Here is a 16,615-nt window from a genome sequence, read left to right as displayed (position 1 = left end):
TTTAGTTACAATATTAAAAAATAAAATATCTCCATATAAGGAAGAAATTTATTTTTTGTGTCCTTTTAATTACCATTTGCATCATATAGCTATACACGCATGCCAGAAACTCACCAAATGGCTTAAAGGGTTCTTGTCAATACAGCAAAGTGGCTAAAAACTCAGGCTTTAGAATCAGACCAATTTTGGTGTGAATCCTGGTTCAGCCCAAGGGAGCTTTTGGGAGACCTTAGGAAGAATTCTTCACTTCATTCAGCCCAGTTTCTGCCTACTGCCCATCTCACATGGCTTTTGTGAGGATTAAATGAAATAATGCATGTGCTTTGCACAGTGACTGGCATATAGTAAGCACTCAATAAATTGTATATTTGTATCTAGGTATACAGATATATTACATATACATGGATATGCAATATCAATCTAGGAAATAAGTAAAATATTAAAAAAGCAAATACGTCATGGTGCATGTCAGATGAAACTAACGCATCTACGATGTCAGACAGCAAAGTGCTTAAATGATTGAATGGGATGATGAAAACAGAGACAGGAAGGGATGCTCTCATGGACCCATCAGAATAGGGAATTCTAGATAGGTGAGTTTCAGCTGGGAAAGATATATACACAAGTTCAAAAATCTGGGCTTCTCCTAAGTTCTGCCCAGGACAGTTCGACCCCAAACGTTGACATGACTCCGTCCTTCACATATTATATACTGTCTATGGCTTGCTTCCCCAGCTAGAGTGTCATCTTCTTGAGGGCAGGGACTTAGTCCTAGCTCACCCCTGTGTTCCCAGCACCCAGAATATTACCTAGTACAGAGTAAACACTTAATAGTGTTTGTGCGAAGGAAGAAGGAATACACACACCACTCCAGAGTAGCCCTGATGCCTACGTTGAATAGGCTCTTTTGGACAAAATGTGGTTTGAAATCATGAAGGAGGTCCTTGCCGCCCCCAGCACGAGAAATCTGGTACCCAGCTGGTGAACCAAAAGCAGCCGGTCCATTTCCGGCAAAGAGGTCATTGTCGGGTGTCAGTCCTGTTCCTGCTAGCCTTCTGTGTGCATGTGGGATTCGACCGTAAACTATTAGGACATCTCAGAGGAGAAACAGGCAGTGTGGTATGATTATCCAGTGTAGCCTCGCCACTGTTAGATGGTTAAAATCAAGAAATGGAGTTTAGATTTACTGCCAGAACCAGGCTGGTTTTGTTACAGGATCGTTGAGTGGCAAGACCAAAGAAAACTGGTCACGAGGAATCAGAACTGAATGAGGGACCACCTGGTTGGGGCTGACTCCCAGCACACCATCTCTATGCTGCACGGCCCCCTGCCACTAGCTTCTGAAGGAGGGCAGTGGGGAGGGACACTGTGTGCTCAGCTACCCCAGCCATCGACCCCTTCATTAGCACCAATAGAGAGTTGACTGTACTCACCATTCATTGCTAGAACGGTACACTCATTAACACGGTTTGTGGTGTACCTTCATAAACACAGAATGGTGTCCACAGATTCTTAGCAGTCTACAGTTTTTCCTATCAAAGCCTGTCCAGTCCCTTTTTCTAGACTTTAGATGACTAAAATGAAAAAAAAAAAACCCACCAAAAAACAAAAACAAAAGGTCTGAGCTAAAAATAACACCCAGGGTTCCCATGCTGACAAGATGTTATATAAAGCTAACTAAAGGTTAGAAAAGGAGAGCAATGGTTCACTATGTGTTTTTTGTAGGTTTGTTCATTTTATTATAGACCTTCATCTGATACAAATTTGCACAGCTGAGTAACTGTTTAAAATAAAAAAACATTAAGAGCATGGGTTATCGGGTTAAGTAAAAAAAAAATCCACACTGAGATAATGTTCGTGACAGAAAAAAAGCTTTGTAAAAAAAAAATAAATCTACCAAAACTTTCAATCTGCATTAAAAAAACCTGAAAATGCAATTAAAATGTATTTAATATTTGCAGTAAAATTCCTTTGAAGACTAAGAGACAGCATCTAAACACATAATTTAGATGCTGCAGACTAGCATAAATCCTTTCATTCTAGTTACATAAAATCTGAGTCACCAGGAAAATCTATTTGCTTTGTCAGCTAAAAGGACCCAATGCGGTTTTTCTATTGATTAGCAAAAGAGTTAATTAGCCAAAGTGGTTTAAATACTCAGAGCTGCCCCTCTCTTCTTCAATTGCTTACGTTTTCTGAACTCTTACCACCCGCAAGAACTCCTTTTTTACCTACTGAATGATTTAACCCCATACATTTCAAACCGGTTTCTGAGAAGCTTAAGTCCTGTGCCCGGCAGAACTGTGATTTTCACTCAGGGTGTCTCTCATTTGAGGGAAAGGCAGATGAGAATGGTTTTCTGTATGTATCAGTGTTTTTAAAGAAAACCATTCCTGTTTTTGACACCATGTAGTCAAAATCACGTTATATTCTACTATAAGTGCATCTTACTATTTTCCCGTCAACCCACTCTTTTAACTTAGGAAATATGTAGATCAATATTTGTTTAAAACATTTTATAGATTATCTTGAAAACATAAATATTATTGAGAATCTGTCATACATAAACAATCAGCGAAATAAACATCTGACCTAGAATATGCTTTTGCCATATGCTTATTAAATACGTTCTGAATTTGAGATTTCCTGCTTATAGCCAAGTGCATTTCTAATTATCATAGTAATATAACCTATTATAATATACTATTTAGACAGGAGAATCAAACCATTCACAGGTAACAATGCAAGTTTAGAGTTTTAAAAATGCCCCTAAGAAATTTTTAAATAAGCCAAAAATCCAACTTTTAAATATAGGATCAAGAGGTGTTGAAAGCGAACACAGAACGTTCCTTAAGGTATCATTTAAGGGCATTTTAATAAAACTGCAAACTCATTCCCTACAATGGAGACATGAATGCTCTCATCAGCCCTCGGTGGCGGTGGTTCTGGTCTCACCAACGCTACCTCTCCGAGCCCGCATCCTTACCCCCACTTGCGTACTCCATGACTAAGTACAGGGTCTTCTCTGTCTCAATCACTTCAAACAATTTTACTGGAAGAGAAATGAGAGATAGGACTCTGTCATTGTGGGCACACACAGCACATGTTTTAATAAAACTGAAGGCGACATTCACCCAGGGGAAATTTTGAGTATTTAATCTTTAAAAATAAATTTAATCTTTATTAAAGATTATGAATTACCATTTTAAATTCACAAAGTCTCCCAAGGGCCATTCTACTGTGGAAGAAAACGACCTACTATGAAGTGACATGGAACCACCTGCTGGGTCAGAAGACAGTTAAGTTTTTGGCATTAAAAACCGTTAGTGTTCCTAATCAGAGTAATGGAGTAAAAGGAAAATCTTAAAATCAGAATACTAAATCTTTTTATAGTAATAAAAACTTCACTAAAGCTCTAGAAGATGTTATACTGTACTGAGCATATAAAAAATGTTAAAAAATCTTTAGTACAGATACAACAAATTCTATCAACATGTGATATTATAAAAGTTTCTGGTGAAAAACTACTAAATTATCAAATTAACGTAGTTGAAATTAAATACTACAAATAATTATATTAACATCTCTAACAAACATAAGATTTTTAAGTGTGCAAGAAATAAATGTTTTAAAAACAGATTAAAAGAAGAATTGATGCCCTGGCTGGTGTAGCTCAGTGGACTGATTGCTGGCCTGTGAACCAAAGGATCACAGTTTGATTCCCAGTCAGGGCACATTCCTGGGTTGCAGGCCAGTTCCCAGCAGGGGATGCACAAGAGGCAACCACACATTGATATTTCTCTCCCTCCTTCCTTCCCTTCCCCTCTAAAAAAATAAATAAATAAAATCTTAAAAAAAAAAAAAGAATTGCTTTCTACTTCTTACAGTCCAATGACTTCCTATAATACATGAAATCAATATATTTATTTGTAAATATAAGGGAACCACAATTTACGGAAATAAATTAATAAAAAATGTAATCAGCTCTATTTTTAATTCAAATGAGTTATTTTGCCTATAAATTATGATCAAACCACAATGTAATTATCAAACTGTCTGGAATTCATTTTTTATAAATATCTAAATGGGCCCTGGCTGGTGTAGCTCAGTGGATTGAGCGCGGGCCTGCGACCCAGAGAATCGTGGTTTGATTCCCAGTCAGGGCACATGCCTGGGTTTCAGGCCAGTTCCCAGCAGGGGACGCATGAGAGGCAACCACACATTGATATTTCTCTCCCTCTCTCCTTCCCTTCCCCTCTAAAGATAAATAAAATATTTTAATAAATAAATAAATATCTAAATGGCATGCAAATCTCTCTTTAGAGAAATTAAGTAAGGAGATACAACAAAATATATATATGCATTAACTCCACATCAGATCCATTATTTTAGTGAAAAGCAGAAGATCGCTGGGCAATGCAGAACTAGGACTTCATAGCCTTTAGTTACCGTCTGTATAACCTATTTTTACCCAAGTGTCACCTTCTCAGTTTATCACTCAGGTTTCAGGTTATCACTTTTCTTCCATTTCTATAATAAAATACCCTTAAAATTGTTATCTTTGCAAAGACACTTGAAGGAAAATACTTCATCATGAACGTATATATAAATTTCATACCTATGTTAGGATGATTCAGTATCTTCATTATTCGAACTTCTCGAAACAGCTGTTGAAAAAAACAGGTGGACAGATTCCCGTTAAAAGAGAACGCTCCAGCAGAGAACCAATCGAAACATCCATTCGAAGTCATGCGTCTGCTTGTAACACACTACGGGATCCTGGTAATGAGCTAAGAACCAAGAGACCTGTTTCTCAGTCCCACCTCTACCTTTGCTGAGACTTGGTCCCCACGACAATATTAACTAGATGAATGCAGACGGTGTTCGTTCTCTTTCTTTATCTCTCTCTCCCCTCCTCAACACACACAATAAATCTTAAACTTTTATTTGACTATTCATTACCAAGAATAAAAGAAAAATACTGTGGAATGAAGCTAAATGATTCTTTGCTACATTTTTATCTCTAAACAACCTTCCTTGGGCGGGGGGGGGCGGGGGGGGTTCTAACTCTTTAGTCATCTCTACTGGTCGATCAGATAGTTTATTAAAGATTAAATCATATAAGCCTATACTTAAATTATATTTGAAAATAAAACTATTTTCAGTAGCATTTTAAGGGAGACTTGCATAACATTAAAAAATAATAAAAATATATTTACCACTTGATACAAAAACAAAACAAAATGAAAATAAGTTACCTGAAACGTGAATGTTAAAATTTCCCTCCCTTTTATTTTACTTTTAAACAATGTAAGGCCTGTTTTTCAAGAGCATGATTTAGCTTTTTGTGTGTGTGTGTGTGTGTGTTACCTCTGAGTATTTGTCAGAATCAAAATCAAACAACTAGTTCTACAGAAAAATAGGAAAACCAATAACCAATGATACTCCAGAAAGTCTATATTAGGACATATGTGTTTTGTCAGAATAAAATCTAAAGTTGGTGCTTTCAGAAGTTATTATTTCTCTCAAGATGATACACAAATGGCCAAAAAGAACATGGAAAAAATGCTTGATGTCATTAGTCATCAGGGAAATACAAGTCAAAACCACAGTGAGATGAAAACTCAGGCTCGTTAGAATGGCTACTACAAAAAACCCAACAACCCAGAAAGCAATGTGTTGACGAGAATGTGTAGAAAATATATACATCCCAAAGACGTGGGAGCAGAGACTCTAACGTATACCAGCACACCCGGGTTCACGGCAGCGTGCTCCACAATAGCTGAAAGATAGAAGAAGCCCAAGTGTCCACTGATGGGCGAATGAACCAACAAATGGGATAAATACATGCAACAAAATGCCGTTCAGCCCTGACAAGGGTGAACATTCTGACATGTAACATGAACAAACCTTGAAAACATTACACTACGTGAAATCAGCTAGTCACATAAAGACAAATATTGTATGACTCCATTTCTACACAAAGTGAAAACAAGATATCGCTTTGCATCCATAAGGTTGGCAAAAATTAAGAGATCTGAGAATACAAAGTGCAAGAAAGTGGAGCAACAATCTTATACTGTGTTAGCAAAAAGTTCATGGGGGTTCATCCACTGTGAACACCAATTTGACAGTGTTTAGTGAAGGTGAGCACAGGCACGCCCTTTCACCTAGCAACTCCACCTGAAGAGATACTTCCTTCTGCACATCTTCACAAGAAGGTATACACAGGAATGATCATTGCAGCACCAGACATACCACGAAAACAAAAAGTTAACTAACTAGAAAAATAGGACAGTAAAACACAAAACCATCAGGAACGACTTAAATATCCACCAAGAGAAAAAGGGACAAACTATTAGTATACCTATTCCTAAGAGAATGAGTGAGAGTGTCATAGTCATACTATGGCACGCAATAACAGTAGTGAAAATAAATGAGCTAAACTATGTAGACAAACGTGGATACAATGGAAAGACAATGTTATAGGAAAAAAAGCAAGTTGCAAAAGCATAGGGAGTTTAAAAATAAATACATAGTATTTTTATGTACGAATATAGACATTTGAACATTTTTTAAAAATTTGAATGGGACTCAGAAAGACCAAATTCAGAACAGTGGTTCTTTTCTAGGTAGGAAAAGACAGAAATAGAACCAAGAAATGACACATAGGGCTTCCACTGTATCTGCAATGTTTCATTTCTTAAAAAACAAAAAAAAAGAAAAGAAACAATTTAGTTCAATAAAAAAACACCATGAGAAAGCAACTTTGTTTTTCAAATGGGAAAGACACGTTGAAGTCCAAAAATTAAAAATAGACTTGTTTACTATGTCAACAGACTGCCCAACTTAGGGAAAAAAATAGAAGTATGACTCTTCAGATAACTAAATGAGAGTATGACTTTTAAAAGAACCAGATGGTTAGTCTAAAATTCATAGGTGATTTACAGATTCGTAGCTCTCTCTGTTTCTAAGAAAAAAATTTTCCATATCTATTCCAGTACATCTCACATAGTTTCTTGAGAATATAGAAATGGTTGTGTGTGTTACCACCACTAAAAACCAAGCAATGACAGCAGAGGTTTTAAAAGTCGAGCGGCAGAATACAAGTCACAAAAACAAGAAACAAAGCCAAACAAATAAAAACTGAAGTGATTCTTCACGATCAGTTTTTGGTTAGGAGAGCCTCACTTAAGGAGGACCGGGGGGGATTTGACATCGTTATGGAGACAGGAAGGGTTTCCCTGCTGAAATAAATGGCTCCAGTAACGAAAGGTTTAGAAAAGTCAGATTTTGGTCAGTTTGGTCTTTTCAGAAAATCTAGTATTCTTACATTTAAGCCATTGGTGTTTTAGCTAGATGATAGTATTGGTGTCACCTTTTAAAAGACATTTGTTTCAACCCCTTCTTCCTTCCAAATCCATCATATTTCATTGTTAAAGACACACTTCCCACTAGATGCTAAGGAGACACATCTTTTAATAGCCATGATTTTCTGATGATCTCTGTTTTCAGTATTTCCTTCAGAACCAAATGGAGACCAGAGGCGCACAGCTGACCACTCATTCCCTGGAGGATGAAGCAATGGAAATGGGCAACTGGGGGGATCTCGTTTCATCACCAGGCTCTACGGTTCCTTCATGAAGAAAGAAAAGGCCTTGCTGGTATTCCATCATTACTCATTAAAGGACTCTTCCAGTGCACCCTGCCCAGCTCACAAAATGCTGGCTCTCAGCACTTAGGTTCTCATTTGACCCACAAAAGAAATGCACGAGGCCCTTCCTCCAAATGACCTGCACACGTGAAAAGAACGGGACCTGGCATCTCAGCGGGTTTGTTCCACCATGAAGCGAAACCTGCCGTAAAGCCGGTATGTGTGAGTGACTGATATTCCGACACATGTTCAACAGAGGGATGGTTAAGGAGTACCGTCAAAGAGCCTTCCTGCTTTCTCCTCCACCAAAGTATTTGCCAATAATTTTGACTGGTCGCACAAGTTTGGTGTCTTGATCATTTGCTAAATTGTTCATTCTTAACATCGCTTGCCATGGTTTTGTCCTCTTTCTCCACCTTGAGGGACCAAATCGTCTTCACGACAAAAATGATTTTGCAGATATTCTGGAAAACTTAACTGGCTTTGCCAGAGAGGCTGACTGGCTTTATGTGTAAGATTCTCTCTGTTTTAGAAATCCAAAGTTATTTATGTGACATTTACATATGTGACTATGATCCCTTTATATTCTAATAAAAATCACAACGGATATTGTCTCACTCTATACAAAATTAATGCACATGGCACCAATGCTAAAATATCTGTTTCATTTTTAAAGCAGTAAAATGTGTATCTGAGAGAATTTCCCCACAAAAGCAAGCACAAAAGCAACATAAAACAGCTTTGCCAGGATGGTCTCCATTCTAACCGCTTTGTATTCTTTCCCCTATTTTTTTTTTTTTTGTATTTTTGCCCTTTGAAGCAATGCTCATATCTTTTACTGTAAGTCAGCTGAAACATTAGTTCTTACGAAAGGAGGAAGAAAAGCAAGTGAAGCAACAGAAGGAACCCCACCTACTTGGCAATATTAACCCATAAATAGATGTTTCAGGGAACAGAATCCTGAATGCCTCAAAATATCGGGCACCAAGTTTTATCCCACAGAATTAAACGCATAAATTCCTTTCCTACAGCACATGCATTGGAGAAGTAGATATTTTTCAAACAACCACTTGAAAAATATGATTTAAATGTAAAATATAAATGTTTTTATATCATGTCCGTCCTTAATATATCGAGGAGATGCAATTTTGCACCTAGTCAAAAAATGTAGGATAACTGACTTCACAGAACTCATATATTAATGAACAAACTCACATTCTAATTACTTACTATTAAAATTATTAAATACCTTTTGTAGACTGGTAGGATTTAGCTGAGTTTTATCTATTATTTTCACAGCGACCTAAAAGAAGAGAATCATTAAACTATATTTGAGAATATACATTTTCATGAATAAAATCTTATAAAGAAAACATCTTTTGTTTCATTTCTAACTAGATATAATTTAGGGCTCACACAACTGGATGGCCATGTTTCGACAATTTGGCAGCGAAAGACTATATACCATTGACCCAAGTCTAGCTTGTCTGATTCTGACTCAATGAAATGTCACTTTTCATATTTCTTCCAAGTTTCCTCTTCTTAAATAAAAGTCATCTGTAACTTAAATCTTTTACTCAAGGACCTGGATAAGTTCCAATGATCAAAAGGGAGGGGCTTATAAATTTTCAGGTACTTAAGTTTTATGTGAGTAAAATGGTTAGGTGGGCAGAGAACCTGGGTACCCAGGCTTAGTTATAGCCGACCAATGAAGTGGATCTGCATGTCCTCCAAGTCTCTGCCCAACACGCCTCTGCCGGAATGGCACCTGGGTCAGAATGGACTCAGAGAAGTAAACTCAAGTTAACAGTGACAGCAATATTAAGCACGAAACAAAAGCAAAATGGACTAAAAACATTTTGTGACTGAGATTTTTCACAACACTATGTAATATAGACTGTTAGATGCTTAACTGTTTTAATCTTTCACATATAAAATTTTTAATATATTCATATTAATATTATTAAATATATAAATCTTTGTTATATAAACACACATAATTTAAAACACACGGGATTTTAAAACCCAATTTCCTTATAAAAGATCTACATAACCACACTTGTTCAATGGTCTCTAGGTAGATAAAAATTAGTGGGCTACTTTCTGTACATTTATACCTGATTTTTAATAAAAACGTATCCTTGCTCAGCTCCTACAGTTGGGTAACCAAGGTAATCCAAAATATTTCCAGAAACCTTGTAGCGAAAGACAGAAGTCTGAGAAAAGCTTGTTGGCACCCGACTCCTCGATCTTTGAGATGCTCCTGCAGAGCAGGGGTGTGTCTTTTCTACGCCTTAAAGGCCAGCTTCTTCCACTATGATACTTCTCTGCCCAGTGTGTTCCACTCACTCACACCAGCATCTACCACACTGCATGTGCCATTTACTCCCAGCACGAGCTCCAGAGAAGCTGTCTAACAAGCCGCTAGAGAGGTGAATACTTAACATCCACGCAACTATTAAAAGGCCTCCTGAACACTCACCTCTCTCCCAGTTAGAACATGTCTTGCCAATTTCACTTTGGCAAAGTTCCCCTTCCCTATGGTCTTCTGTAAACGGTAATTTCCAATGTGAGGCTGCTCGTCTGTTGCGGACGTGATGGAGTTTCTGCACCGGGGGAAGTTCTGTCTGCTGCTGGATTTGGGAGGCTGCACGTGGGGTTCGGTGTGTCCATCCACAGATGTGTGCTAAGAAAAAGGTTGCAAGATTCCACTGGTCATTCCGTTATAAAAGGACAATCAAAAACACCACAGATGCTTTTCATTGATGATCCATCGTCGAGGAAAATACATTGCGGCGCCCGATTTTAAAGTCTGGGCATTCTCCTTGTAATTTTGATTGCACATTAGCTCCTTTTGCCAGGGGGAGTACAACTGTTTACAATGAAATGTTCTGCAGAGCTTTAGACACAAGTGTAGGATGGAAAAACCCAGGTGGTTAGATACACTGGGGCCCCAGGCAACTGATCACTCCTCTAAGGGTGTGTTCATTTAGTTCAGATGGTATCACAGTCCAGGACTGCTTCATTAAAATGTCTTTAATGCCAAGACCAAAGACCCTCACGAGCACAGCTCTATTTCTCTAAACTTGTCGTGTTCACACGTTCACTTGCTGGGCATATAACTCGGCCAGCTGACCACCCAGCTCCGCGCTTCGGGTATACTCTAATCAATTCCAGTCCAATCTGCCTCTTGGCTCACCACGCCCAAGCAAGAGCTGCAGACAGACCTGCTGAGCTGTGTGACCTAATAGCTGCGGCCTTCCTCCCCAGGGCGGATCCGGATCTTAGCTCTCCCTTTGTCTCAGTCCCACCAGCCTAAGATTGCCCTGCATCCTTCTCGCCTGCAAGTTCTGCCCCCGGGGTCCCAGGTCCGGCCACCTAACGCACTCTGTTTCACCAGCCCCAACTGTTCCTGCTCGTGTCTAATTGTCTGCATTCCTACACATATAAAACTTCTAGCTGGTTTTGGGAAAACACAGAATCACACATAAACATAACACCCTTTCCCCCATTAGCTTCGTAAAAATAGCTGAGTAGAACAAATTAGCAAAAGAAGAGATACCTTTTATTGGTGGAGTAACTAAATCAGACTTCTGTCATCCGACCTACAGGACCAAAGCTTGTCTAAAAGTTTTTGATCAGAAAGATCATAAAGGCAATTCCATTGACCAGTTTCAGGCAAAGCAGGACTCAAAGTCAGTCATTTTTCTGTTACTACTTTCTGATTTTTTTTTGAAAGCTCAAGATTAAATTAGGTATATGACCAGAAGGCAAGGTTAACTCTATGCAAGAAAAATATTACAGTGTATCGCCTCAATTTGAAAAACATGGAATAGCACTGAGTGATGAGCCAAAAGAACAGAAACAAGATGAGCCCATCCCATCAGAGCCTTCATTCAAAGTCAGGTAATGCTAGACCCGCCAGGCATGCTTAGGAGGACTTCCGTGTATCACCCTTCCACAAGCGGCACACATGTAAACTAGAAAATGCAAGTAATCAATATAATATTTTGGAAGCACTACCTGGATTCAACAGCTAGAAGAGAGAGGAAACATCCTTAATAATCAGTTACATCCAGAAAGAGTCATTCAGTGAACTCAACTCATCCTTTCAAATTCAGCTCAGACACGACCACCAAGGAAAAGCCAGACATCAAATCACAGCGTCTGTTCCCTGCCTCGGCTATGCTGGCTTCAACGCCCATTTTTGGTCTTTCTATAGTTATTTCTAACACTTCGATGCCCCCGATTTTTAAATTATTTTTATTAAAATGATACAGACATGGTCAAATATGTCAAGTGCCTGTAATAGGCTACAGACAAAAATATCAGGCCCCTGCACCACCTTTCCAGACTTCAAGCCTGCTCCCCCGACTGTTTTCCTTGAGCTTTTTCTTCTAGTATTTGCTAATTCTTGGTCCATTGGTCTTAGAAATTCTCTCAATTTCCTACTATGGCAAATTAAGATGTTTTAGTGCCCCCTCTTCTCATCCTCCTAATGTAATATGATCAAATGTTCCATTCAAAAGTGTGGTGCTTCTATGATTACTACTTGTAAATACCAGCTCAGTGGAAGCCAAGTGGTACAGTGTGAGGCTCCCATTAAACTTTGTTTTTGCCAGCTGCACTGGGGTATGAATAACACGCAGTGAGATTCACCAACGTTCAGTACACAGTATGAGTTCTGAGAAACACATAAAGCCATGAAACACGGTCACAGTGTAAATATGTAAAACTCTTCATCCTGCCAAAATGTTCCCCGAGCCCCACTGCTATCAATGCTCCCCTCTCTCATACTACACTTTTGCTTTTCTAGAACGGTAGAGAAATAAGATCACACCCTACAGAGCTGAGCCTGTTTCGTTCATTGTAATTCCTGACATACTTGGACTTACTTCTGCATTTTGTTTTGTGGTTAAGTGTTTTTTCTTTTCTTTATTTTTCCTGTTCATTAGATTTCTGTGTTCCTTTTTTCTCCTCCTTAAGTGTACTGGGAGCTCTGCCTCCAAGTGTCTATTCAATTGGTGGTTATTTAAAATTTTTAAGGGTAAAAGTCATGCTGCGGTGGGCTGGGGAAACGTGGATAAGAAGTAAATGGAGGCAGCGAGGGCAGACGATGCCCCTGAGAAGTGTGACTTTGATGAAGAGGGTCCAGGACAGAGGGGCGGTTGGGGAAGTTAAGCATTCGTTTGCTTGTTTTAAGATGGGAGAGATGGGAGCGGGTTGAAATCCCAAGGGCAGGATCCAGTGGAGAGAGAGAAGTGGCTGAGACGAGAGAACAAAAAGATAAGTCAAGTTCCTGGTAAGGTGGAAAGTGAGAAGAGGCAGGGCGCCGATGGAGAGATGGCCCTTCTGCGGGAAGAAAGACATCACTTCTCCTGTGACAAGCAGAAAGGAAGAGAAATCAGGTCTGGGTGCAGAAAAGTACGTACACCTGAGAGTAGGAAGTGGAGGGAGTTCCGATCTGATGGCTCTGCCTCTCTCTCTGTGTGGCTGGAGGTAAGGTAACTTGCTAAGAGTGAAGAGAGGCCACAGGTTTGCGGAGCGGAGATGAGGTCTGAAAAGGTTTCTGCAGAGAAAACACGCATTAATCAAAGAAGCCGAGTAGGCCCACGGGGCAGAAATGACCACCTAGTTGACACTGGTGGCCACACATTTATTGTGGTTCTCATCTGTCCGGCTGTGTCATTTTCCTTGGCAATATTCAAACGCCCCCAAGACAGGGCTAAGGGAGCAGGTGTATGAGTTCAACCTCGTCTGGAGTTTGCCAAACAGGCCCCAACGAAGAGAGTGTGGCGAGATGAGTTACGTGACGGGCGAGTTATTGAAACGACGGATTGTAAAATCCAACTGGATAGTGAAGGAAGTGAAGACAAAGAGAGCTGGTGGATAGAGAGAAGTACAGGCCATACACTGGAGGGCCCGTAGGTTCGCAGGTTCCGGGTCATAGAATAACCACAGCAAGACAAGCTGAGAAGGCTGCGCGAGGCCAAGGTTATGGTCAGAGAGGGGGGAGGGGGGACTGGACCAGGGATCAGCAGATGTTATCAGCACAGGATGTTTGGTAAAACCACCAAGAATCGTTCTGCATTTTCTCAGACTTTAAAAACATGCGCCTATTCTGTTGTTTTGATGTTTTAAAGATTAGCATTCAACCTCAAGGCCAGGTGATTAGAAATGACTTTAATCGTCTATCATTTTCACCAATTACACTGTTCACAATAGTTTTGTACACCCCTGCATTTTCCTCTTTGAGATTCACTTTTTCCAGTTTGAGAAGAAATTTTTAGATAGCTGTGTGGTATAGGTGATATACTGTCTAAGTCATTGCAGTTAATTTTTCTTTAACTTCACATCTAAAAGATAATTCGGTTGGATACAGAGCAGGTACAAAGGAACATTTTCCCACTTGTTTCTGGATTTGGTCCAGAAGGTTGAATTTTTTTAGGATTGTGACTTAGTGAAAACCAGAAAGTCATTACAATTGAATAGTGACTCATGAGTGACGAAGCAATAAAAGAGAGGAACGCTTATAGAATTTCCAGGTGACAGAAGTTTTACAGAAGTTTATCTAAATAATAGACTCAAACACCAAGGAGAATTAGTGACAGGCTGATGTGAATGTCGTTACTACCTCCTACCAATGGGGGAAATGATAAATTATTCAACAAATGCTTTTGTAACGAGTGGAAAAAAAGTGAGTTGGACCTCACTCCTTACAACAGAATTAATTCCCAATGCATTAAGGATATTAAGGTTAAAAAAACGTAAAAACTAAGAAGCCATAAAAATAAGCACTAGAGAAAATAAAAGAGGGGCTAGCAACTGCTTTTATGTGCTCAGAAGCAGAGTGTTACATAGCAGGCAAATGGTTAATGTTCTGATACTAAAACCTTTGCTAAATTGGTGACAATCGATGAGAAGAATAAGCAAAGGTAGGTGCAGTCGGTTCACACGCCCTCTTGCTCTACTTACATATATATGTACAGATATACACATGAAAAGGCATATGTTTATGTCTTACATCCCCTCCCCCTAGCCACTGGTCCCTCATTTTCTCTCTCTCTGACACACAACCCTCGACAACAACTTCTAATCCTCGGAAACTGGAATGTGTCACCTTGGCCCAACAAGAGTAACAGCAGCCACCACTTCCTGGATGCTGCCGACGTCCTCCATGATGAGTGCTTTTGTAAGCCATGACTTCCTTTAATCCTTCCGGTAAACTTGAGAAGCTATAGCATCGCCCACTCCAGGGCTGAGAAGTCAGAAGCTTGGCAAGTGAACATAGTGTGGGCAGCCACACCGTCCAGGGCAGCTCCCGGAGTCAAAGCCAGGTCTGCCTTACTGGAAAGCCCACGCCATGCACTAGGATGCCACAGGGCGTCCCCAGCCCTGCCCCCCTGTCCAACACCATGGGGTCTGCAACGATCAGAAGCTGTTCTTTCCTTCGGGACCCCTGTTGGATCCGAGTATCCACAGAGAACACAAGCCCTTCCTGTGTCCCATTGCTGGGGGCTCCACTGGAACTAGAGGCCCGTGAGGGTCCCAGCTGTGCACATCACCAAACACAAGAAGGGGACAGGCAGAGAGCAAGTCAGACGAGAGAGCTTGAAGGACATGCACAAGGAGAAAGGGCACAGGGGTAGGTTCTGCGGGCCATGACGTCTTGGGCAGTTTCCCTTCGCCAGAGTTTCTGGGCTCAGGAGAACTCTGCCTGCACCTGTTCCCATCTACACTCTGTGGCTCCAAGTGCCCCCTTGGTAGTAGGCCCAGGGGCTCACTGAGGAGCCAGACCTTGCAGAATAGTACAAGCACAGCAGGCTGGCACCTTTTAGCATCTCCTTCTGTCCCTCCAAAACACTGAAGATGATTTCAGCAAGTTGAGACTATGGGCCAGTTTACCCTGGCAAGTGCTCACAGAAAATTCTGTGGCTCTTACTATCAGGATATGGAAGGCTTCCACTGGGAGCTCACTATTGTGGCATCACCTGAAATCAGGTGCCAGCTGATTAAAGATACTACAGGCTCCAACTGACGGTCACTGCTGAGAAAACTGGTCACCCATGCGACAGTGAGAACAGAATGGAAGAATTTCTGACGGATGCGGTGTAAGTGCACTCAATTCCCCCTTAAATTATAGTCATTTTTCATACCCGTTACCACATTCTGAGTGCAAGAGCTGGCGTGAACAATGCCCTACTTGACCAGGAAAGCAGAAAGGCTCACTGAGTTTCTATTTCCTTTTGCATTAAAATAGGTAGCTTCAGACTGTCCTAAGGTGCAAGGAGAACTCTCCTGCCTCAGAAAAATAAAAAGGATGAGAAACAAGGAGAAAGTATCATCTTCTAAAGAACAGAATGAAAATGAAGAGGAAATTACTTTGGATAATTTTTCTCTTTGGTGTTTGAATAAACTCTCTTAGGTAAAAAAAAAAAGGGTATTATTTCAGGAGTAAGATGAAATCACTACCCTTCGGCATCACATGGTTTAGTTTAATTTTTTTTTGCTTAGTTTAGTTGAACAGATACTCACCGGGAGCTGAAAACTGCTGAGGAATAAGCCTGAATATAAGACATGACCCTAATTATTACAGGTGAGAGAGGAAAACAAACACCAAGAACGGTTTGGATGTGAAATGGTCACTGAGAAGGCAGGTGTTCTCAGGGTGCTGCTCCTCGGTCCACTGGGGTCGTTGGCCAGCCTGGAGCAGTCATGCCCAGGCCCCCCAAGTTGTAATTCCGTAGACCTCTTCCCGACCTGGTTCCCTGGGGGGACCTATCTGGATAATATACAGAGGAAAAAGTCTGCATATATGGCTGGTCTTTTGCCTTTCTGGCCAGCATCACTACCATGAAATAATTAGTTGTCTGTCTCCGCTGGGCAGAAAAAGTGCTGATTTGTTTGTTCTGTGATAAGCAAAACACCTCATACAAGGCAGCCACCTGCCCTGTGACAGGC

The 16,615-nt window shown here is 40.3% G+C and overlaps 1 protein-coding gene across 2 annotated transcripts in view; it reads right to left on the bottom strand.

Annotated features, from left to right (window-relative positions):
- Window positions 1–16,615, bottom strand: part of MARK1 (microtubule affinity regulating kinase 1) — a 73,339-nt gene that overhangs the window by 33,303 nt on the left and 23,421 nt on the right. The window contains exons 2-5 of one of the 2 annotated variants that reach the window (XM_037128348.2): window positions 10,137–10,340; window positions 8,904–8,957; window positions 4,619–4,667; window positions 2,987–3,052 (exon numbers count right to left, since the gene is read on the bottom strand). In XM_037128348.2, the coding sequence (XP_036984243.2) occupies window positions 2,987–3,052; window positions 4,619–4,667; window positions 8,904–8,957; window positions 10,137–10,340 (373 nt within the window). Of the gene's footprint in view, window positions 1–2,986; window positions 3,053–4,618; window positions 4,668–8,903; window positions 8,958–10,136; window positions 10,341–16,615 lie in introns of those variants that run through there. The other variant, XM_053667313.1, reaches the window with a different exon arrangement.

Source organism: Artibeus jamaicensis, unplaced genomic scaffold (genome assembly GCF_021234435.1).
Source record: "Artibeus jamaicensis isolate MK-2021 breed Jamaican fruit bat unplaced genomic scaffold, CSHL_Jam_final contig_467, whole genome shotgun sequence".
Lineage (NCBI taxonomy): Eukaryota > Metazoa > Chordata > Mammalia > Chiroptera > Phyllostomidae > Artibeus > Artibeus jamaicensis.
Note: the sequence above shows the minus strand (reverse complement) of the source record. Positions and strands in the feature narration are given on the sequence as shown.